This window comes from Epinephelus moara, chromosome 23 (assembly GCF_006386435.1).
Source record: "Epinephelus moara isolate mb chromosome 23, YSFRI_EMoa_1.0, whole genome shotgun sequence".
NCBI lineage: Eukaryota > Metazoa > Chordata > Actinopteri > Perciformes > Serranidae > Epinephelus > Epinephelus moara.
In genome coordinates, this window is record NC_065528.1 from 3,997,941 (window position 1) to 4,022,880 (window position 24,940).

The 24,940-nt window shown below is 40.9% G+C and overlaps 1 protein-coding gene across 3 annotated transcripts in view; it reads right to left on the reverse strand.

The window, feature by feature from the left end:
- lmo3 (LIM domain only 3) overlaps nt 1-24,940 on the reverse strand; it is a 71,637-nt gene that overhangs the window by 17,097 nt on the left and 29,600 nt on the right. For all 3 annotated transcript variants that reach the window (XM_050035904.1, XM_050035903.1, XM_050035902.1), the window contains exon 3: nt 900-1,025. In XM_050035904.1, the coding sequence (XP_049891861.1) occupies nt 900-1,025 (126 nt within the window). The remainder of the gene's footprint in view (nt 1-899; nt 1,026-24,940) is intronic.

The window sequence follows — 24,940 nt, forward strand, 5'->3', positions numbered from 1 at the left end:
CAAATGGTCCATCAAACACCACTGTCATGAAGTTTGTGGGGGGTGGGAAGCTGGTGAGGGATTTTGTCTCGTTGTTGTATTAGCAACTTGGGGCAGTTGGGGCACAATTATACTTCCAAACTCTCCTGTGAGGGACATGTCATTGTGAGGGCACTGGCCATTCCAAACAGGACATTTAAGAGAAAAATACATAATAATAAAAAAATAGAATAAAATAAAAAAAATAAATCATGCACATGTCCGTGTGTTGCAGTGAAACATGTTTTATTGTTTCCCTTGATGTAGGTAAATGAGGGTGGACAAAAGTAATATTACAATTCAATCCACCACCACTAACTATGAGCTGAATAGTACGGGCTTCACAGAGATAGGACATATTGCAGGGCTGCTGTAATGGATTGCTATAAATTGCAACAGTGTACATAATAAACTCATTGTAGGGGTAGCAGAGAGGTTCAGTGAGGGGGACACTGGAGTTTATTAAACAAGGGTTTTTCTATCACTGACTTCAAACAGCTCCCTCTTCTCTGCTGCTGTGGTAAGAAGCCGTGTCCTGAAATCTCTGACCACATCCTGTCTCCAGGATGCAGGAGGAGGCCCGGTAATGAAGACTGATGGGAAGCATATGTACAGACATGTAACTGCACCTGTAGCTCTAGGCTGACACTGTACAGTAGTAGTGCAGGATTCTAATCACTGTGCTAGGTCCAGCAGGTGTCCCTAAGGCCCCGGATATGTCTACTCGGTCACTGGTTAGAGTGATAAATCTACGATGTGGGATCTTTCTTCAACTTTCAGCAGCGCTTGAGATTCACTACGCTGCAATCTCGCTTCCCCGACCGGCCATCTGCCTAGATGCAGGTATGGGAGAGGAGCAGGAGTGTGGTCCAATCACTCACCTCTGATTGCAGAGCTGGCACGCAAAGCAGTCCAGGTGGTAGACGTTCTCCTTGGCCCTCATGACCATCTCGAAGGCTGGAATTAGCTTGCTGCAGGCTGCGCAGTTCCCCGTTACGCCAAACAACCTGAGACACACACAAAGAAGACACATGATGTAAGTCATTACCTCAAGCCTCAGTGCGCAAAAGAAAAGTCTTGACACACACAGGCAACACAGTAAAACACTATGTATTTATCTTTACCTGATTATTTCATTTTCATCTTATTTTTCTTATTTATTTCAATTTCTAGGTGTTGGTTTGACAGATCTTCTCCAAACTGCCCAGGTTTTTCACTGACTGCTGATTGCATGATATTTCATTTAGTAAAAAAGCTCATGGCTGTCACACATGCTCTGGGGAAAGCTTTAAACTAAAAGGTATCAGGGGATTTGTCACCCTCAATAGTTTTAATAAAACCAATATAAATGATAAAGATGTGAGTCAACTTTTTGTTTTGGGGACACAACAGTTAAACACAATTTTTTCTCTTCCAAGACATCATGTCAAAGTGTCCTTAGGCAAGATAGTGAACCTGGATTGGTCCTGATGGCAGTGCCATTAGTAGGGTTGAGCCAAATATGCGGATGAAAAGAATATCCAGTAGACATAATGTACTTTTTACGACTACCAACTATCATCCATGTAAAATGTGCCAATATCCGTACTTCTTGACAAAGGAAAATCCTCATTTGCCTAGTCGTGTTCAGTCTCTTACTTGTGATCAAAAATGATCTGAAGCTCAATTCTGGGATTGTTCTGTAAATAGTTTTCTAATAAATAATATACATAGCAACTTTTGATCAACCCATACTTTTAGGCTTTAAATTACAACTTCTGGTTAGGCTCCACCCATTTCTGGTGCAAGTCCCACCCACTTCTTGGCCAAATTCCGCCTTTCCAAGAACAAATATGGATACTGATAATTTAGTTGGTTGAACAGCTACAAATACACATACAGATAATGGTGTACTCACTCATCCCTAGGCATTAGTGATGAGCAAAAAATGAAAGAACAAATAATTTTGAACTACTCTTTTTAGTTTTCAGTATTTACAGGGTCAGCCTGTCAAACATCCGAGCGCTCATAAATCCCAGACTTTTCCCACTTGTTGTTATTGTAGGTTAAGGCTACGGTGAACAAATGAGTGAGGACTCGAGTTGAAAGCTCTGCCCGCCAAGGTCAATATTGCATTCACAGGCTCCTTGGGTGGTCGTTTTTCTGATGGAGAATTATTTTCACTATATTACCAGTTTCTTCCATTCCAACATTATTCAAGTTTCTTCATCATGTCTTCCAGTCCAACCCGGTCTCACTCCAAAGTTGTCAAAAATCAGAGCTTGGTCAGTGACTTCGGACATTAGACACCTACAAAAAAAAGCTGTCCTTTCACGTTGACATGATACGCAGGTGGTCACCGCTATTGTTTAATGGCACCCGACGGCATCAGGGGCAAACGCAGCTGGACAACAACAAAACTTAAGGCCATGAAAGTTCCAGTAGGGTAGGTGGGAGGGGTGGTCGATGGGTCCAACAACCACCAACTTCCACCCAGCAGGGCGGTGTTTGCTTCCTGTATGATCGAAAAGGCTAGACCCTGTACTTTTGTTGCCTAAACCCAACCATGTGCATGCGTAGTAAAAATGTAACCATGTATGTTTGTTGTTAAATGACAAAAAAGTCAATTTACATTATTGTACCGACGTAATGCGCTTATTTTGAAAGAGATTGTATGCAAACTGTCCATTTCCTGTGAAAATGGAAGTGTATATTGAAAACAGACTATGCATGTAACAGTCTGAAGTTGACACGGTGTCCTAGAGCATCAACAACCAATGCACCCAGGGAATCTTGCACGTCATATGTGGACATAGAAAGTCCACGACCAAACGTTGGAGTAAGAATGTTGTCCAGTCATATCTTGCTTGGACTACATAACACTGCCTTGACGATCTCCGGTGGTACTGCTCCGTTTTGTCTGTATCCGCAAGGTTTCAGAAAACCTGACAAATACATACAAAATACATGCAGACCATGGACAGAAGGCGTATCTAACGTTGAGAGCATGAGTGAGCCCTTAGTGACCAGTATAGGAATGTGTGTGTGTGTGTGTGTGTGTGTGTGTGTGTGTGTGTGTGTGTGAATGGGTGAATGTGGTGTAGGGTAAAGCGCTTTGAATGGTTGGAAGACGAGAAAGGCGCTATACAAATACAGGTCCATTAACCATTTCCCAATGAATAAAACAGATTTATTTCATCACATCATTTTGAGTCCAGAATCTGTGAACTTGACTCCACCCACCACCATGTCCCACCCTTACATTCCATTATAACCCGAACCACACCGAACAGAATTACCAGACAACGCCTGCTTGTGCTGCTTGTTGGTGCCTCTGAGAATAAGAGTGACAGCTGTCAAAGAGATTGAGGTAAACACACTAACATGAGCTGCAGAGACAGATAGGCTCTGTGAATCATACACAGAAATAGGCTGGACAGAGGTGGGCTACAGTTGCACAGTAAAAAATAGCAGGGCCACAGCTTGTGCCATAGAAATAGATGGGACATGGCCAGCACTACTGCCCAGGGAGGACCCTATTATTTCTTCGCCTGCTCCGGGGACATTAATGTGAGTATTCATTAGGGATTCAGGGCTGTTACTACACAGCGACCTAGGCCAGACTAGCAAGGGAAAAAATATCTGATAACGAAATCATATAACAAAATAACCTATTAGGCAGACTTCTTGAGGCACTTTTAGCCGTCGTTGTTAAAATGATAAAACGGCATGCCACTCTCAGAGTCTGTAAGAGATCGCAATCTGATAAATGATCTCAGGGCTTGGGATATGCAGGGTTGTTTATTAACCTTCAGAAAGTATGTTTCCCAGAGGCAAAGGAAGCAGATAGATTGTGCCCTCATGAATAGCTACAGAATTAAGAGCCACTGTCAACACACCTTGAGACAATGAAGGATATCTCTTGTAACATGGTAGGTGGGAGAAAACAAAGAGGGCCAATTCGATGGATTAGTGCCGACTTAATTAAAAGAATTATGCCTTTTCCTTTGAGCAATCTAAATTTAGATACATTTGTGGTATCTCTCGTCTTTTCTCTTTTCTGCACAAATGTGCATTGCCGGAAGGCCTTCACATGAAATAGATATTTCATCTATTTCTCTCCTTACAAAGCCGAGTAATTGATCTAAAAAAACCTTTCAAAAAAGAACAGAAAATGATAGATTTAGCGTGAGATAATGAGCAGGAGTGTTTGAGCACAACAGCAGCACTTTGTATGGCATCTTACGACAAAGAGTCACAATGCAGCCGCCTCTCACCGTGCAGGGGCAAATGGCCTTGTCTTCCAGTAATCTGAGTCATTTTCAGATAGCATGCACTCAAGGTTCTGTATTATAAATGATGGAAGGTATTTGTGTAAAAAAGTGATGTTTTAAGCTTTCTGCCTGCCAGCTTGAATCAAAACGGTGTTCTGTTTCGATGTTCGCCGTGTCTGTCCATGCTCTTTTCTCATCTCTTGCAAATTTAAGGTGGCCTGCGCAGTTGAAAAGGACTGTCACACTGCTTTGCTCTGAGAAATTCTGGGTGAAGGTCCTAATATCTGTGAACAGCCAGTGTCTGTGTGTCTCCCATCTGGTAGGCACCAGAATCAATAAATAAGCCCACTACTTTATTGCTGAGGTGAAGTGAAAAAGTCAAAAGCCAGAATAAGACTACCAACAAAATCTTACTTAATGTGAAGGGTTTGCACACTGGGCAAGCTCAAATTTTGAAGAAAGAAATGGTATATATATATATTCAGTCATTCTCTATGGCTGAAACGTCAAGACAAAAAAATGTTCAGCACATAGACCAGAATAAGGCCACATCTACACCTATATGTTTTCATTTTAATATTCCATACACAGGAGCATTTTAGCACAGTTTCAGAAACAATCCTTACCTCCATAACTTTACGTTAATTACGTAACTGTACATAATGGACGTAATGTCATTTGTGGGGTGCTAATTCATAGGATATCGTATGAACTGTTGTGTTTACTTTTTCATAGTAGATCATACATACCATTCTATGATGATACATTGAACAGTGATACTGCCTGTAGGTCTAATTAACTTAAAGTTGTAGAAGCAAGTGCATCAATTCAACTGAGTTTCTTACAGAGGAAGTTGTATAAGCCAATGCTGTTGCCTCCAGAAACACAGGCCTTTTGTGGACACCAATGTTCAAACAGAGTTATTGTACTCTGGAGAAGAAGAAGAAGTTGTATTTTTAAGAATATTTTCCAGCCAATACATGCATTGATTTTTTCTTACTAAGGCAATGGAATCCATGTAAAAGACCCCCCTTAATAAAATAATATTGAATAAAAATAAATAAATAATATTCCAAAGACCCCCAGGGTTCCTAAACAGAACATCCAAACTCCTGGCTGCTTCTCATCACTTGTTTGCTGCATAATTCATCCCGTACCTTCCTGTGCTACTTTAACTATTGCTTTAAATGATTAAACACCACCTTATGGGAACAATACATACATCGCCTCCTCAAATCAAACAATCTTTTTTCTGTCTCCAACAGGCTTAACTGAAGAAGTGCAGCGGCTGATAGCAGTCTTCAGAGATTTAGCCAAACTGTGTCTGTGGCAGTGCCAGCATGTAGCCAGCCGGCTCGCTGGGCTCTTGTGTGGCAAACACTCTTCAAACCGGCAGCGCACAGGAAGCCCCAGCTCACCCTGTGGGGAGGGAAGATGGATGGAGCATACCTGCCACTCGTCTTTCGCCGCTCCGCCAGTTTGATGCCACAGACGCTAATGGCTCTCAAGGGAGGAGGCAAATTAAGCGTGGTTTGGTTGCAATGAATTCAAAGGCACAGGCTCCAGCACAATCAGAGGATGACGGTTTAGAGGCCTTGTGCGCGAGACCAAGGGCCTCAATGCTTTCAGCACTAGATTTTAATATTTGAGCTGGTGATAAATATATACATTTATAATGCATCAACAGTACAGCTGTCTGCTATATCTAGAAGGCTTCCAACTGTGGGTCTGCTTAAAAAAAGAAAAGAAAACAGAATAACATATGTAGAAAAGCGGGCTTGACATATACTTCATATCCATGGCTGACAAGACAGCATGTATATTTAAAGAGGTTGAAGATACAACATGAAATTAAAATTCATGCTTTGCTCAAATCTGAATTTGAAAGAGAATAGAGGCAGTCGGTGCCCGATACCTTGTTTCAGTCAAAAGGCATTCACTGTGCATTACAGCCTGGTACGGCTCAGTGGTACCTATTTGATGAGAGAAAAACAGACACCAATTAAATTATTCCACAAGGCTTTAGCCCAGTGGACCCCAAAACCCAATCTGAGTGAGCAGGCCCCCGCCCCTGTTGGAGAATGCAGGAGTGGTGTCATGCCAATGCTTTCTCTCAGTTTTGTCAAGCTAAATCCAAAATACAATGACCGCCCAATTACTGGGATATAGGAAGTAAAATGCATTATCCTGGAATACATACATTGAGCCACAGATACTGTACAAAGGCAAACACTGCTGATGGATGATTGAGTTTTCAAAGCATTGATTCAGAATATACATACAGTATATCTCAAACACTTTCAAACACTTTTATTTTGTGCCAAAAATAGTCCCAAAAATAGTCCCAATAATGTGCTCTGTGCATAGGCAGTAATTTGATATTATAAAATAAAATTATATATATATATATATATATATATATATATATATATATAAACTATTCAAATTCATGTTCACACCTACAGGAAGTTTAAAGTCACCAGTTAACCTAACCTGCCTGTCTGGCAACTGGAGAACCTGAAGAAAAACTACGCTGACATCAAAGCAACGTGCAACATGCAAAGTCAAAGTATGAACACTTGATCTAAGATTTTTGTTTCAAAATGCTTAAAAATGGTCAGTTTAGCTGTTCAGGTAACATATTCTCAATCCCACCTCGTTAAATACCGACGCTTGGTTGGTGGCCCTAAACATTAAACTACGATGCTCTAGGTACCTCCTGGGTCAGTTTTGGACGTTCAAGATGCTGTGTGTCTTTTTGACATAAACTTCCTTTTTCACAAGAAATATCCGCTTGTTACATAAACGCAGTATGTTTTCAAAATAAACTTATAATGTAGGTAATAAACTTAATTTTTAGGTTTACTTACTGAAGTTTAGACAACAAAAGCATGTGATTAGGTTTGGAAAAAAAAGCATTATAGTTTGGTCTCACTCATCAAATATTGCCGCTGAGCAAGCAGCAATATTTGATGAGTGAGACCAGATGGTTAAGTGTCTAAAAACTTTTCCTGGGGGGACTTCCCCCCCCAGATCCCACTGGAGGGTTGGGTCACAGAGGGCGTTGATTGAAAATGGTTCCCCGGATGTTAAATATGTGATTACGGCCCTGTTCTTTGGATTATTCTGTGGAGACAAGGTTTCTGGAGTGAGATGTTGCTGTCGATAGTTTTAAATGAGATTTTCAAAGCAGTCAGCACCGTAAAACAAATGTCGTTCACCTTTATTCTATTGAGGTAGAGACAGAAATCTAAAAGATGGATGTTTTGACACTGGAACAGACAAAAATGAAAATGACCTGCATGGAGAGATCCCACTAGAGAAAAAAAATGTCTTTCTTTGTTATTTTGGTGAATCAACGTTTTAAAACTAGTTGTTGGATCAATCAACTCCTCCATCATTCATCTGACTGGGTATTCCACCACCATCAAGGACAATTTTTTGGGTTAATCCATTTTTTAGAGTGGGTGGGGGGCCACTGAGAGCACCAGTGCCTCCAGTCGCCATTTGAAATTCCGGTGGCAGCTTTGCGTCCCTCCTCCCTCCCCCTACCCCCATCCCTTCCATCCCTCCCACCACTTCAATTGCTCCAGCCTCGGCATGCATTCATCAGCTGCCGGATTAGAATTTGTTTCCTCACAAACCATTGATCATCGGCCTATTACTAGGCAAATGACAGTTAATTACCCACTACATTAACCACCGGGACCCGGGGACCGACTCCCTGTGCCATCAGTCAACATGATGAATGTGGCAAGTTCAGTAATGCACGGCCGTTCCCTCGTCCGCCTGCCACGCTGAGAACAACCCCTGGATCTCACTTCCAGGCAACCAGGGAAAATCTATGGCAATCTGCATAATCACAGGCTCAGGGTTAATAACAGACAAATGATTCCTCGCATCTCAACATAGGCTTTTTTAATGGGACCGCGCTTTGTCCATTTGATGATTCACCCTGGCTGGAGCCATGCTGGTGTCCTTCTTGGAATTTAATCACAGTGAAGTTTGGCTGTGCAAACAAGAGTCTGTCCTTACAAGGGACAAGAGAGTGAAGAAATAGTTGATATGGATTGATTATGGTTTGCCCATCAATGCAAACAGAGAAGTGGGGCTGCAGAAATCTGAGGAGCTGATGTGGCAGTCGGGGGAGGGGAGACAGTTAAGGGTGGCAGATGTAATCAGACTTGTGCGTTCCTCAATTTTGTCCCCCCTGCGTGTGTGATTGTCAGTGATTAAACAACTCTGGGGGCAAAATTATTTCAATTACCACGGGCATGACCTGGGAATTGTCCCTGGGATAAGATTTTCCTCCTTGAGTGCCCCGACTTGCCTGGCTGCCGGCTCTATCAGTTCTCATCTGCACCTGGACTCTGATATCCTAATGATGAATTATGGCCTGCTTTCTGAGAGACTGCCGACCATACAGAGGAACATTCCCCTGAACTGTCAGCCTGAAGAGCAGCTGCAGAGTGCTACCTAATTAGCTCCTATAGAAACTCCTCGAAAAGGTCGAAAAACACTCACCATTCCACATTCCACCATTCCACGCTTCTCTGGAACTGTGAGAAAAGCAGATAAACTATTGGTGGCAGTCCTGTCCGGAGTCACTATCATCAGATTTAATTTCTCCAAAAGCAAACCTAACCCATTAAGACATTATCCCTTATCTTTAACCTTTAACACCCCCTCCAAAATCTACTCACACCTAACATCACATAGTTCTTGGCCAAAATTGACCAAAGTTCCTATGTCCTTAAATGAAAACAACTCTTCAAAGAAAAAAAAAGAAAGAAAAAAAAGCGTGCTTCAAACAAAGTAACCAGGAAAAGGCTTTCAGCACAGTTTTTTGGCACCGCTGTGTTTGGGTCCATTTTGAAGAGGGTGTAATGAAAGATTTTGAGCCCCGCAGGGGCCAGATGTGCAGTTCGATAGGCACTTCCCTGCGCCAACCCACCTGCAATCCCAAGCTGGGTGCCAGGCTGTGGCACACCAGCCCTGCAATTATCTGCACCAAACATGCACAGTCCCACGAGTCATTGCTCTTCACAGCTAATTTAGCTAATCTCAACTGGAGGGGACGGTCCAAAAAATTATGTGTCCAGGCGACTGAACTGAAGCATTTTAGCTAAAATGAAAATACCACTGTTGTGTCCTACGTGGCAACAAAATGGTGGTCCTAACATTCAAGGAAAGTGAGAGAAAAGCAAAAATCTGCCAGTGCAGAAAATGTCAGGGTTTGCTTTAAAAATGAACTGTGGATGCATGTGAAACAAATAAGAATTTGAACATGGCAGTGTTCTCACGGTACTGGAATTTCTAACTTCGAGACTACACATTGAAAAATATTCAATGACATTTTTAAAACCAATTTTTTTATTTTTTTTATTTTTATGGAAAGATAAATATAACAATGCTACAACATGACAATGGTGACTTTTCTTGTCTTGGTAAGTAACAGAGAACATCAGAATGACTGATGTAAACATTAACAACAAGAAAGATGAGTGTATCTATACTGCTGAAAATGAGTACTGAGACGCAACGAATCACCAGAGGATCCACGATACAACATTATCATGATACTTAAGTCACAGTACAATATTATTGTGATTTTAAATATGTTGCAATATGCTGAGTAATATATTGCGATTTATTACCTTTTTTTCATCTGTAAATTATTTCCCCAAGAGAAAACTTGGTCAACATCTGATTTATCTAAAGTTTTTAGTCTGTTCATCTCACTTCAGCCATTTTTTGTAGCAGCAAAATGTATCTAGTGGACTGAAAAAGCAATTGTTTATATTATTCTAGTAGGCTATCTAAAGTTAAATTTGTATTTGTCATATTAATAATTTATATAATAAAAAAATCGATACTGTGTGACAATATGATATTGCAACACAAAAATATTGTGACACTATGCTGTTTTTCCCCAACTCTTAATATAACTATTCCATATATTCAGAAGCGATATGTATTGATAAACCAATATTTTTGACAACAATAGTATGAGGTTTTGGAAAATTCTGACAGAGAATTGAACCTTTGCAGAACAGAGTTTGGCAGGTTTAAAATCCCATGAAATGACTAAAACCAACAATAAACAAGACAAAATAATGCATTTGTTGGGGACTATTTTTAGTTGTGGATGATTCCACATTTCTTACTCTGGTGCAATGATATTCAACTTGTGGGCTGTGGGCCAAATCCAGTCTGTGATAGGGTGCCTGGTGGCCTGCAAACCATTTTCCATTTAACAATAAAATTTAAATGAATTCACACTGGGATGTTTTTTGTACTTTGAATGTAAATAAAGTGCCAGAGTGCATTTAAAGCATCAAAAAAAGAGCTTGTTTACCAAAAACAAGTGCCAGGGGAAGATCCCCTGGACCCCCTGACAGAGGTCCAGGATAATTATTTGTATATTAATTACTAAAGTTTGTTATTAACTGGCTCCTGGCCTCCTGGCATTTTGCAAATGTCACCCCTGGGCAAAGCAAGTTGAGTATCCTTGCTCTACTAAGTAATTCTGGCAGCAGGATAGTTTATGTGGAACAGGCCAGTTCCTTTTTCCAGTTCAAATGAGTTAAAAATAACACGTCATCTGTTTAATTTAATTTGAGCCCAACTAAAGTAACCTACTGTAATCCTGAACTATGTCGTAATACTGACATCGAGCTCTGCCGCACTTAAGTGTCAAACTGACCTTGGTGGAAGGCAGTTGCAAACAGCTTTACCATATTTTATCCACCTGGAAAACCAGTATTGTGACAATATTCTATGTTTTTGCAAACCACAGATATTTTACATTTGTACATTTCATAGTATGTCTCATACCAACGTTTTTAAAGTGATGCAGTATATGAGCTGACTTTGTCATCAGGAGGTGGCGGGGATGGTGGATGATGTAAAAAATAAGTGAGACACCTGCAAAGCTTCAGACCACATGTTTCTTTTCCTATACCTAACCTAAACACACTCATATTCTTGCCTAACCCTAACCTCCATAACTCTACATTAAGTACGTAACTTAATGCATGTAACAACATTCATGAGGCGCAAATTCCTAGGATATCACACAAACCGTTGTGTATGCATTTTCGTAGGTTATCATCCAAACCATTGCACAAGGAAATGTTGTGGCCTTTTTTTTTTCAGAGCCATTGCTGCTTTTCCAGTGGGATTGTGCCATCAAAAACAGTTATTTTCAGCCAAAAAAAGATTTTTTTCTAACCATAATCAAGTGGTTTTTGCACCTAAACCTAACCACAAGTTAACCAGTTAACCACAGCATGTTGAAATGAAAAGTCTGAGAGGATCTTTATGTCATGTTTAATATAACTTTTTTCCCCATGGTATGCACATTTAATTCATATGAACATAAAAACATTATGCATTTAACAACAATTTGTTAAAATTGTAATTAACAATACAAATATATTGTGGTGAACTTAGGTTTCTAAATTGCTAGGATAAAGCAAAGAGATGAATTCGGAACCAGGAAGTGCTCTTTATTTCACCTCAGTTTAACTTTATGATAAACACTCTAATATCCACACATGTATCTGACTTAACTCATCTCATGGTGCAAAATATCTTTTACCACAAGATGAACTGTCACTCATTAGAACTATTGTGCAATACATATACATTCATCACTGTGCAATGGGTAACGTGAGTGATTTAGAACACATTTAACACGTTTTGTTCGGCTTAAAGCCTCAAGCGCATTGTCTTAAGGCATGCTGGAAAACTCCACCCATTTAGCTCCAACACACCACAACGTGTTAAGTGCACAATGATAGTGTCGTTTATTGGCCTTAAACTAATTAGGTAAAATAACCTTTACAAATTTTAGTCAAATTAACTTAAAAATTGTTGACTTGCTGACAAGTGAGTTTTTTTGTGTCAAGTGAACATACAGTTTTTATGTCATTTTGACAATCCGGGGCAATTGTGTAGACTTTACATTAAAATTTTGTGTCATGGACAGATTGGAGTCTACAGTGTATATAATAACGTACAAATCTAAGATATCTATGATTTACATAAACATACATCGCCAACATTTATTCTGGCCACTGAGTCCTTTGATTTCATGATTATCAGTTCAGCACAGCTCAGCAGTTTTCCTGCTGTTAGCAAAGACAACAATAGTCTAGGCCACTTATAGAACAACAAGGTATCCTATGAGTCAGGCGGGTAGTGCACTTTGGGAACGCCCACCTCTTAAGTACAATGCATGGCCTGTTGCACTTGACTACAGCAAACAAAAACTGTTTCATATGGGCACCTGGCTATTGTAAGACAGACATGAAAACGTGAACCTTTAAGGACTCTACTAATTGGATTTTTACAGTGTGAGGTTTCAGTAAAGGTCATGTAAAACCTCTGTTTTAGCATAAGTTAGCCATGTTCATCACCTTAATGGTTTTAATGGCGGAGTTGCTCTATTTTGATATTGGAAATGACAAGACTACTAAGAGCTTTGGTTAACAGCTTTCTCCTCACATCATACAAGCTATATTTCAAATGCAGGCTAAATCATATTGTCATTGAAGGCCAGTCATTTATTCCATCAAATGGCATTCCTTCTGTGCTTTTGGGAGACAAAACAAAGGCACCCCACTCTTGACCTCTCCTTAAGGAAATGTGACCCCTCTCATCGGGACAATTAAACGCTGGATGGAAACAGACCCTCCAGTATGTGTGACCCTCCTTCAGACTCAATCACTTGTGATTACCGGTGCCCAGTTTGACCCCTTAGCATTTTCAGATTACATGTGAAAAGCCCAATTTAATTACAGGAACTTCAGAACACACGCATTCGTGAGCTCGGGCATTATTGGCGAGGTAATTGCTAGACGTGTGAAGTGAATTGTGGTGTTGGGAGGTTAATGGCAGCCAAGCTTTCCTAAGCACAACATAACAATTATAGGGTGCTTTCAGAGCTTTTAACATCTATGTGCCATTTCATTAAACTGCAAACTGAGGTGGAAGCTGCAGAGGTAGACACACACATTTCTCTGTGCTCTGTTTTCAGCAAATTGAACCTTTAAGAGACGCAGAAAAATAAAACAAATGATTTGAGAATTTAGAAATTAGGGATGTGTTCAAAAATATTACACTTAGTCTACTTTAGTGACGAACATGAAAAAACCAGCAACTTCCTGTTGTGGTTTGTAGCTTGTGATGGTCAAATCGATTGTCCGGTTTGGTTCAACACTTTCAATATAATAATTAAAAAAAAAAAAAAAAAAAAGAATGCCGTACTGTGCAGCTGAATTCCAATTCCAAACCCAAACAACCAGAAGCTGAAGCATGTTATTACACCTCCAAATCAGCATCTGGAGGATGTGGGCATGACACATGGCCCATCAGGTGAAATCTGGCTGATTGACACATTGTTGAAACACTGACATGGATAGGAATATTATAAATATTTCCACCACTGCCTCCAAGCCAACTGTCACAAGCTGTCAGCAGCAATATCTTTCTCATATTTATTGCATTTTCTTATTATCCTATCTGCTGCGTATCAGAGGAAATATCTGAACAATCCGCCATCAAAAAAGGTCAACATTTTCTCCTGACAGATAAATACTGTGGCTCATTCTGTCCTTCAAGGAAATTGGTGAAGAGTACAACATATCTCATTCTTAAGAACGCAGATCGACATTGTGTTAGTTCATTTCTTTAACGAGGTGAAATTTTTCAGATGGCAGCTGGAGAGCTCTGTGTAATTTAGTGACTGAAATCATATTTCCTGCATTTATATACAATTATACTAACCTCAAAATGTACTCGATAAAATTGGTTATGATGCTTTCCACTGCAGTGGGCCTGAAACTAATGATTATTATCATTGTTGTTTATCTCTCAATTACTTTTGCAATTTATCAGTAAATTGCTTACTGTATAAAATGTCAAGAAGTGTGTAAAGCACCCCTCAAAAGATCTCATCCTCACCAGAGTAGCTCTCTTGGACCTAGCTTCTCGGACCATCACTCTGAAACCCCCAAACACTCCATACGAGGATATACAACAGAGATGCAGTGGGGTGGCAAAATGGGGCATCTGGTTGTCTTTTTCCTTAAAAATACAGATTTATGTTGAAGGAGTACACTGATTGTAAGGACAAAACCTTTACTAGGAACAAACCTTCTCAAGTCTAGCAGAGACTCGTGGGTACCCGTAGAACCCGTTTTCATTCAGGTACCCTGAGGTGAGAGTTCAAGGGACCCCTTGGAAATGGCCATACCAGTTGTTCCCTCACCCAAGTTTAGCCAAATTTTGGAGCATTATTTAGCCCCTTTCATGATAAGCTATGCTAACATGGTTAGTACCGATGGATGCCTTAGGTTGTCTAGTTTTGCGCTAGCTTAAAAAATAAGCACCTCGCAGCCTATTCAAGACAGTAATGTCAATTATTATTACTAAGGGGGGAGGGTTGGATTTGTAACAAGGTGACCATACCTGCCAAGCTGCAGGTCACTGTGCATTTCCAGCGGCATTTTAGCCACCAGACATGGGTGGGGAAAAGGGAGCTGTCGCTGTATTTCCAAAAGTGGTTGTTTCTCAGTGAGACATTGCTGTGCTTCTTGCTGGGAAAGTACCACAAAAAGTGGTTGTTTTTTTTATGAGACATCACTGCATTTCCTGCCGAAATGGTGCCATGAAAAGCAGGTGTTTTTTTAATTGAGATTTTGCTGTGTTTCATGCCCATAAAGTGCCATGAAAATTGGTTGGTTTTTTTTACCCAGACATTGCTGTGTTTCCAGCCGGCATAGTGCCACCAAAACCAAAGCATGATCTTTTCCAAATGATTTTCATGCCTAAAATTAACCACATGTTAACCACAGCATTGTTGAAACAAAGGGTTCCAACAGGTGCATTCAGAAATACTCACTTTGAGTGCTGGAGCACACTCTGGCACAAACTACACTGTTCATAATTCTGAAACACTGTTGGAATATATGAATAGCAGCAGAGTACCCAGTGGAGTGAATGTGTGATTGACTTAACTGTTCCTTGATTTACATAGAAAAAGAACGCTCCATTTCTTTGCACAACTGGGCTCTCGCTTCAGTGTAGAGCGACAGATTGGATTTTCCAATTAACCCAACGTATCTGCTTCATTATAATGTATAAATGTAATGTGGATTGCAGAAATGTACCCAGCCAACATTTATTCTGGTGCTTTGGTGTACTTGCATTTTTTTTAATAAAATCCTCTCCTCTGTCGTCTGGGTTAGAGTTACTGGACTGTAAGCGACACTGTTTCTGGAAAGTTTAGAGATGAATCAAAAAGAGGAAGAAAAACATTGGATACTGAGTAGAAATCATGTCCTTGACTAAAACACATTTAGCACTGATGTAGTTATATTACTCAGTATAATTCATTTAATAATGATGAATGCAGATGAACTCTCAATTAATTTTTCTTCCAAATGTTAGAAAATCTAAATATTCATGTCAGTGAGTATCAAAAGCATCCCTGCTTTATGATTGAGTACATCTGGGTATCACAGTGAGGCATTATGGACTGAACACCTACATTTCCTCGGGTATAATGGCTCTTTATTGTTTCGAAAAACGTGGTGATGAGGCAAAAAATGTGTGAAAATGAAGCCAGGCAAGCTGTGGAACAAAGGAGATCTTGATAATGAATGGACCAAGTGCAGCCAATTAAATTAATGAGAGCCTACAAAAGCCTCAGGTCTGGCCAAACCCAAATATGGAAAACCATTAAAGTCTGAGAAGCTTTCTCTAGCACTGATGTAGAGCAACTTTTAACTGTTTGTGTTAGGAGCAGCTGCGGGAGAGAGGCTACATCATGAGCAGGAAAGCATGACTAAACCATCATTAAGACCACTTGTCATGTCAAACCACAAGGACAAATGTGCTCTGTGTGAATGAAGCTAAGAACGAATGGTGCTCTGACATGAGTTTGCAAAGGCTGAGAAAGTGTTTGCTACCATGGTTCTGCTCAAATCGTGATCTGAGCTTAATATGCAACACATTGTTATATTCATTAGCACCATGCTAACCAATCATGTGATTTTAATTTCAACAAAATAATCTTCCCTCAGCAAATATGCACTGGATTTTTCCTGTTTTCCTGCAAAGTCTTCAACAGCAGTAATCATTTAAGTTTACACCAAGAAAACGCAATGCCAAGAATGCACTTTCACTCCAAGGTGCTTTTAGGTGCTGGCATTTTTTTGAAATATATTTACTATGTAGTTCCTATGTGAGCATCTCTGCCAACTCTGATTGGAACTGTCTGATTTTCAAATTTTCTTTTATCCCTCTCAGTGGTCAGTTGTCTTTAATTTTGGTGCTCATTGATTTTTGCAATTTTTATTTTGTCTTTATTTACATAATCTGTGATGTTAAGCACTCATGTTTGTACTGTATATATTATTATTTATCTCTTTCAGAGCCTCTTCGCATGACAAAAACCTGAAGCAAACAAGACATCAAACAATATGTGTGCAAAATTGGATCAAAAGACAATGTATAAAGAAAAACACACGTCATCACCAGCACGTTGTCACATCCTAACACCACAGAGAAAATTAAACCGGTTTGTTATTTTAGGCCTATGTGATGTGTTGTGAAGTCAGCTGGCGGGATGATTCCTGCAGCTCACCACCTCTGTCTGTTTGCAGCAGAGGGCCCTGGCTCTCCCACCCATTGATCAGGCCTTCTTAATGCAGTGGAGGTGGCTGAGAAATCACCAGACTGACACATGGACGCTGCTCTGACAGCACGGCTGCAGATCGCTTTGATTGCCTCTTTAGCATTTCGCAGATTAAAATCGTATGGAAAACTGGTGGAAGGTGCAATCAATGCAGCGGCGGGCCCCTCTGCAGTCACTGCTGTGTCCTCCAGCCTCTCCCCCCCATGTACTCAGATACACATCAGATATACAAGAGGCAGGCGTGACCTCGGCAACACATTGATTCTTTTATACCTCCAAAACCAATTATAGATTGGATGTCTTCTCAAGAATGAGTCTTTGTATGGATTTGGCCTGACAGATTTCTCTCAGTTTCCTGGGTCTCAGCTTGGACAAACATCCTGAGATGATGCCTTAAACACTTGAAAGGGGACCTATTTTGTTTCCTATTCATATTAAAAGTGGTCAAAGTTTCAAATAATGAGGTAAACATATTTAAGTAATCCCTGTGAGCAAAAACCTCAGGTTTCCTACCATTCTGAACATTCAGTTTCCACCAGTTTGGCTACAGTTTGATGTCATAGTGTACAGTTTTTAATGTTTGCTTTTTACTGGCAATTGCATTATGGCCTCAAAAATCATAAAAGTGGTGTTAATTTTCTGAAGAATGTCTTGCTAACCAAACGTGGAACTATCATGAACGTTTGTTTGCTATAGAGCTTATTTTCTGCAATAATCTAAAATCCAATGACAAAATCCCATTGACTTTTTGACGAGGTAACCGGGGCGATGCTAACTTCTGCGGCGGCCTACAGAAAAATGTCATTACTGGATCTTTCTAATATCTAGCTGCAATGACAATGCTCAGATATGAAAGACCTGAAACTGCTGACCAATCACAGCAGACTGGGCTGTTTTGGGAGGGGAGCTTCCAGAGACAGGTGCTAAGCAGAGCCTTCTCAGACAGATGGTAAATACTGGTGTTCCAGCACAGACAGTATGAGGAAAATGAAGTGTTTTTTGACCATTACAGAATGTAAATATGTTAGAGGAGACACCTTAAATATAAGAATGAGCCTGAAAATGAGTATAATAGGTCCTAAACTAACACTGTCCTCAGGTTAAGGCTGAAAATGTATGTTTGGCACCTTCTGTAGTCGTAGATGGCTCTTGCATCAGCCAGCAGAGACAAAGTGATGCAGGGCTGCATGTGCCAACGCTGTCAGGTAACTTAATGAAGTTGTTAATTCCTCTGCTGAGTGACTTGTTTGTTGATGTGCCCTGGCCAAGGGCAAAGCAGTGTGTAGCATTAGCATTCCTCTCTTTCTTTTGGCTTCCTCATGAATAACTCAGGCTGTTAAAATTGCCGCATTTACATCTCATTTTACACAAGCATAGCACAGCGACTACGACTGGCTCGGCTTGGTTACGCAAGCCGAGCTCTTCCCCTCCTTATTGTGGTGAGTGTTATCACAGAGATTCAGGTTGGACGCATCACAAAGCATCACACTCCTCCATTCTGAGCACTGTGGTTATCACGAAGGAGAACACAACATCAAAAACATCATATTATGTTCGCAAAAACAACAAGAGCCTGATAAGTTCTTTTCAGTGCTCTCCCACATTTCACCAAAAGATGGTTTACAAAAGGACTCCATCATAGCATGTTCTCACCAAGTCAGCACAGAATAACTTGACCAGTACTGATCACCGTGGAGATCTGGCTGCCATGCGGCCTGTGAGGCAGCGGCTGGATCAGGGCTGGGTGGGTAGGAGGTGGGTGACGGTGGTGGTGGAGGGGGCGCACAATAGTGTGTCTGGCAGTTCCGCTAGGCCGCCCACTAATTGAGAAGTCGCTCAGGGGTTCAGCGCAGGCCTCACAGCTCTGCCTATACCATCCAAATAACGCCTGTAAGTGGGGCTGACACCAACCAATCAGCATTTTGAAATCCTGTTTTCCACAGTGCTGCCCCTGCCCCCGCCCTCCACCACTCACTGTTCTAACAGCTGCAGCCAGCTCCAGTCTCCCTGGCTAGCACTCGTATCAACGTCCTCCTCTCCCGCACCCCCACTTCATCTCCATAAAGGCCTCATTAACCAGGGGTGGCACAGAAGGCCTGGCTGAAGCCTGCCACGTCCGCACACACACTGCCTCGTCCATACACACCACCACACTAATTGCTGGCAAGCTGAGCTGATTGACTGCAGCTCAGGTTCACGCATGCAGTCGTGCTGCTTCCATGCTTCCATGACGGAGCTTGACTCTCACACATTTACATTAACAATATGATGTGACCCTTCTTAAACTCTGATTTATAGTTTTATGTAGGCTCTATGCAGAGCCTGCAAGTGGCCTACACCATTGTGAGCTTTTATACTTGTGTGATGATTTGTCTGCGTCACTGTGAAATCACACATCCAAAACACCAGCTGGCAGTGGGGTTTCAATGCCACTGTGTTGAGTTTGTATGAAGTGCAGTAAAGTTTGAATGATTTGCCTACCACAACTAAAACACGCAAAACATGGCTTAAAAGTGACAACAAAAAACAAAGTAAAAAGTTCAGCTCTATTATAACTTACACGATTCACAGACAAAACATTTGTCTTTTGCTGGACACATTTTCCCTACATTTACAGCATGCTAATGTTATTAGCATTAGCCTATTACATTTTAAATTGCAAAAATTTGCCTAAGGCTAGCGGACTTTCCTTTACTCACATGAAGCCAGGGACAACAGCAACATTAAAAAAATGATAACATTACAAAATTGAGCTCCATTATAACTCACAAGGCTCACTGACAAAACAGTTGTCATACAATAGACACGGTTTCCCCACATATACAAAATGCTTACATTATTGGCACAAGCACATTTAAAGCAGGTAATGTTACAAAAATCAGCTCCATTATAACTTACCAGTTACACTGACAAAACAATGTCTTATACCTGACACATTCATACTAATGGACGTCCATTAGTTTGAACTCTGAACAAGTGCTGTTACGACTTCAGCAGTGGTGTAATGGTAACTGATGAGGTGGATGTACTACTAGGTAGATAGGTAGGTTAATGAGGAGGAAGTGGGTATAATCTCCTACAGTATATTCCAATAGCTTTTTGGCTGATAGGTGAGTATACTGTTAACAGAAAAAGAGGTGGGCATCGCGTATACCCTCAACTACACCACTGGGCTTCAGCCCGCAGTAATCACTGGATCTCCCCTCGTGAGTGTGTGTAGGCTGAGCCCTGATCAGAGAGGATGGAGGGAAAGAGATGGAGCCCTCTGACCACAGTCACTGGCTCTCTGAACCAGCAGCAGCGGCCTGAGCTGATCTTAAACCAGAGCCCTGGTCTACTCTCAGCCCTACATCTACATCTGGCTGGATCTTCACTGAGCTGGTAACCACACACACACTCACACTCACACTCACACACACACACACACACACACACACACACACACACACAGGCTAAAGGTCATACAAGAGGGGGAGTGTTTGCCTAACAGGTGCTCTATTTCTCTCTTTGTCCTCCACCTCTCTGTATATCTCCCTCTGCTGCTCCACCTTCTCACTCCATCCTCTTGTCGGCGGGCACAAAGCCAGCCCCTCGTCTGCTCCGGCAGGCCACATTAATCATGCATGGCCGCATTTGATCTCACCCGCCACAACACATCTGCTTTTGTCACTTGGAGCATTTTAGCATCAATAGTTGAAAACAGAGAGAAGAGCAGGTTCACAGGGGGAGAAAGGTCTGTCTTCCCTTTCAGGCATCACACGGCTTCCACCCCACCCTCCACCACACTCAACTTTCCAGAGGTGAGGGGTTTTTTTTTTCTTTTGGACTGACTATGAGAGTGTGATTGTATACAGGCTGAAAGCTGTGGATGATTCCCAAACACATAGCCCTGAAACAAAACACAACCAATGCCAAAGCCTGTGGGGCTGATGAGGGGAGGGGGTGCTGCATATCACTGTGTGTCAAACAGCAGGGCTGTTATCATACTCTCACATGCCTGCAGAAGAGAGGTGGCAGCCAAATATGTGGCTGCGCTGCAGCCAGCGGTGTGTTCCAGACGAGGCATGAGGCCGGGCTGCAGAGGCAGTGTGCACAGAGGGCCATTTACACACACACAGAAACAGTCATTAAACATGACAACAAATCACAACACAGAGTTCAGCAGTGTTGCAACTAAGGATGAGAAGAATGCCTTCATTTTCTTCCACAAGATCAGACTTTTAACACCCAGATTAACAACAGATCTATAATTTTCAAGAGTTTCAAAAGGTACTAAATACCCTTTTTCAACCCAAATTAGTGTGTATATACAGGTTTTTAAAATTTGCAAAAAATGAGTGATAGACCAGGAATACTCAACTTGCTTTGCCCAGGGGCCACTTTTGCAAAATGACAGGGGGGTAGGAGCCAGTTCATAAACATACATTAATAATATTTATCATATAATAAGAAGAAACATGACAAATCCAGTCACAGCAGCCTCACACACGTCAGGTGTACGCAGGGGTGTTCCTAGGATTTGAAGACATTTGGGGCTTAGCTACTGTCGGGGGGCCCTCCCCTTGCACTTTTTTTGATAAACACGTTCTATTTTGATCCTTTTTTATGCCCTCTGCACATTGTTTGCATTAAGAGTACATAAAACTACCAATGTTAATCAGTTTGTATTTATTGTGAACAGGCCAAATAAGGCCCATGGGCCATCAGTTGGGTTTCATAGCAATACCCTGTTACCCTAATGCCAGTAGACTAGAGCCTAAACAGCATGTTTTTTCTATTTTCAATGTCTTTCTTTGTTTTTTTAACTGGTGTGTCATGCTTGACGGCACAAACACACCGGAAAACAGGTCAGTAAACAGTAGAAAGCAGCACGGAGGTCAGTGAAAATTGTATGGGATAATGTTTAAGAGCTTCTTCTACAGAGAGGAACTATGTGCATCCACCTTGGAGTCGTACTTATAGTGTTGTAATGTAACAAAAAAAATATCACTTTGTTACAGTATTTTTTGGGATTATCTGTACTTTACTTGCTCTTTAAATGCCTTTGTTTGTGAAAAAACCATCTTTCTTTGAGTGTGACGTCCACTCCATTTTTAAGGTGGTGTACAATTTTCCGGAAAAATAGACCTCATAACTTTCAAAGTTTTGACTGCTGCTACTTTTACTTTCAATACTTAAGTACTTTTAATATCATAACATTTAAAAAAATGTTTCAATCACAGCTGATCGGAGCTGGAGCTCATAAATTTCTGTGACAACTGCAGAGTCATTTGTCCTGATAATGTAAGGTGATTGTAACCTTTACCGCTAAATACAAAAGCCAGATGTCAGTGCGCATTAGTGGGTTTTTTGTCCAGTGGGAAAGGGGCTTTTAAATGTGAGTGTACCATCACAACAGGGCTGTAGCTCCCACCGAGGACAACAAGGTCATGTCCTCAGTATTCTTCATGGGAATTTGGCTGTTAGTAGTATTTGAAAATTGTTATTAGACTACTTTTTTTTCTTTCAATTTTATTGTGTTAAAATAAACAGTGAGTAAAATATAATAAAGGGAAGTTTTAAGTTTTTAAGTTGGGGCAGTGTGACAGCTTTGAAACAACATTGAGGGAGATCAGATTTATAAAAAATATAACTGAACAGTTAAATCCATCTCAGGGCCTTGATGACCACAACGCTCTTTGCACATACATAGATTGAATCCAAACACTTTTACTCACTACAAATATTTGCTGTCTGTGCATTTTATCCAAACTACTGCACTAATCTCAAAACATTCCTGGTTTCTGTGCTCACTGCGTGCATGTGCCACATTTACTTTCTTTCTAAACTCATGTATACAAATTGTCTGCCTATTAGTTTGTTTATGGTTGTGTAATGTTCATGCATATTTACCCCTGCCAAGGAGGTCATGTTTTCAGTTCGCTTTATCCGTTTGTCAGCAGGATTACGGAAAAACTACTGACCCGATTTTCATGAAACTTGGTGGAGGGGGGTAACATGGGCCAAGGAAGAACCAATTAAATTTTGGAGCAGATTCAAATAACGGGGGCGGATACACTACTTATTTTTCACTTTTGTTATTATTGTGAGATAGGGCATTTGGCCTTGGCGGAGGTCTGCGTTCTCTGAGTGCTCCTCTGGTTTTACTAATTTCTATAACACATTTCTAAATTTTATTGTCAGAGGTCCAGTTTGTGGGATTTAAGGGTATCTTTTGGTGTGTTCATTAGTTTATGATCATTTGAAACTAAGAATTTATATCTACATATGGAGCTGGCCCTCTTCTATAGTAGCCCAGAACAGACAAACTAAGCACTGACTCTAAATAGGGCTATTTGCATTTTTGTATCAGCCTCCATAGTAATTCTACATGCTTGGCACACAGGAGAAGTTTCAGTTGGTTGTAATCTGCAACTGCACCACTAAATCCTACCCACTCAGGCTGTTCTAATGCACTGTTTGTACATTTTCCTACGCAAAAGTAACGCACCAAAATTAGTACATATCCCATGTAGTGATGAGCAAGTCATTTAGTTAGGTTTAGACAACAAAAGCACATGATTAGGTTGAGAAAAATACATCATCATTTGGCTCTACATTCATATGGGAGGTGAACACCAACCTCCCAAGTGAAAGTCCAGGGTATGCTGGGCAGTGTATCATACTGCCACAAAAGGTGGCTTCTGGTGTCGTGTCTGATCCCGAAATCACTAACAAAATGGTGGTATTTGACAGCTTCGGAGTGAGAACAGGTTGGCATAACCCATGTATTTTGAAAGGCTGTGATCACATGACCAATGCGCTGACAAGAGTTACAAAAGAAGGAGTCCACCAGTCCAGTTGGGAGGTAGGTTGGCGCAGCAGAGGGTCATTAAACTCAAGAGATTTTCCTGGGACTTTCCCCAAGAGGCCGGTATTCAGATCAGTGTGAACCCTGAATGAACTTTGAGTTATTTCAAGATATATCCTCACCATGTTTCTTTTCCTAAACCTAACCACAGTAACTTTTATTGGCTAAACCTGACCTACGTAACTTCATATTAATTATGTAACTTTCCATTATAGACATAACGTCATTTGTGGGGTGCTAATTTGAGGACATCATATGAACTGTTGTATGAGGATTTGTTGACAAACTAAACCTTTAAATGACCAAACTTGCTCTTATTCTCTTCTCACATGTCTTCATGTTGCTGCCACCTGCACCAAAACAAATACCTTGTACACATGTAATAAACTGATTAAATCCTAATTCTTACTCTGCAAAATAATACTACTGCAAAGCAAGAAAAACACATTTTTCTTCTTAATTTTAAAGCTACTTAAGAAGAAATTAAAGGCAAGATTCAGGGTTCAGGAGGTTAACCACAGCTGCAGACAAAACACAATCACTTAAAATACAATCTCCCTTAACCATTTTAACTAAAGTCTGAAACATTTTGCTTTTTCTCTATCAAAGAACTTCCCACGTAGCAGATTAAAAACGGGCAATACTTGAGACCCAACCTCTCCTTAATCTGTAAAGCCTCGTGGATCATTGCCTAAGAGGAAAAGGGAGGAGGGCGAGCCATTAATATATGCATGGAAATGACCTGCGGCACTCCCCATAAAGAGGGGCCAGCAAAGGTCAAATAGCCTCCAAACTGCACTTGAGTTTAATTAAAAAGACAAAGAAGAGCATAATTTCGGAGAGGACAGGCACAATTACTGTTGGGTGAGAAAGGGGAGCTGGGCTCAGACTCTTTCAGGAGGCCCATGTTCCCCTTCCCATAAGGCATAGCGCCATCTTCCCATCCCTTTGATGTCAATATAGAGCATTTATTAGGGCCATAAAGGTTAATCTGGAAGGAGAGAGGATATCAAATAGTTGGGATGAGGAGAGAAATCCACATGAGCTACCACTGTGGAGGGAAGTTAAATTTAGCCCGAGTCCAGTCAGCAGGTAATGGAGTTACCAACATCA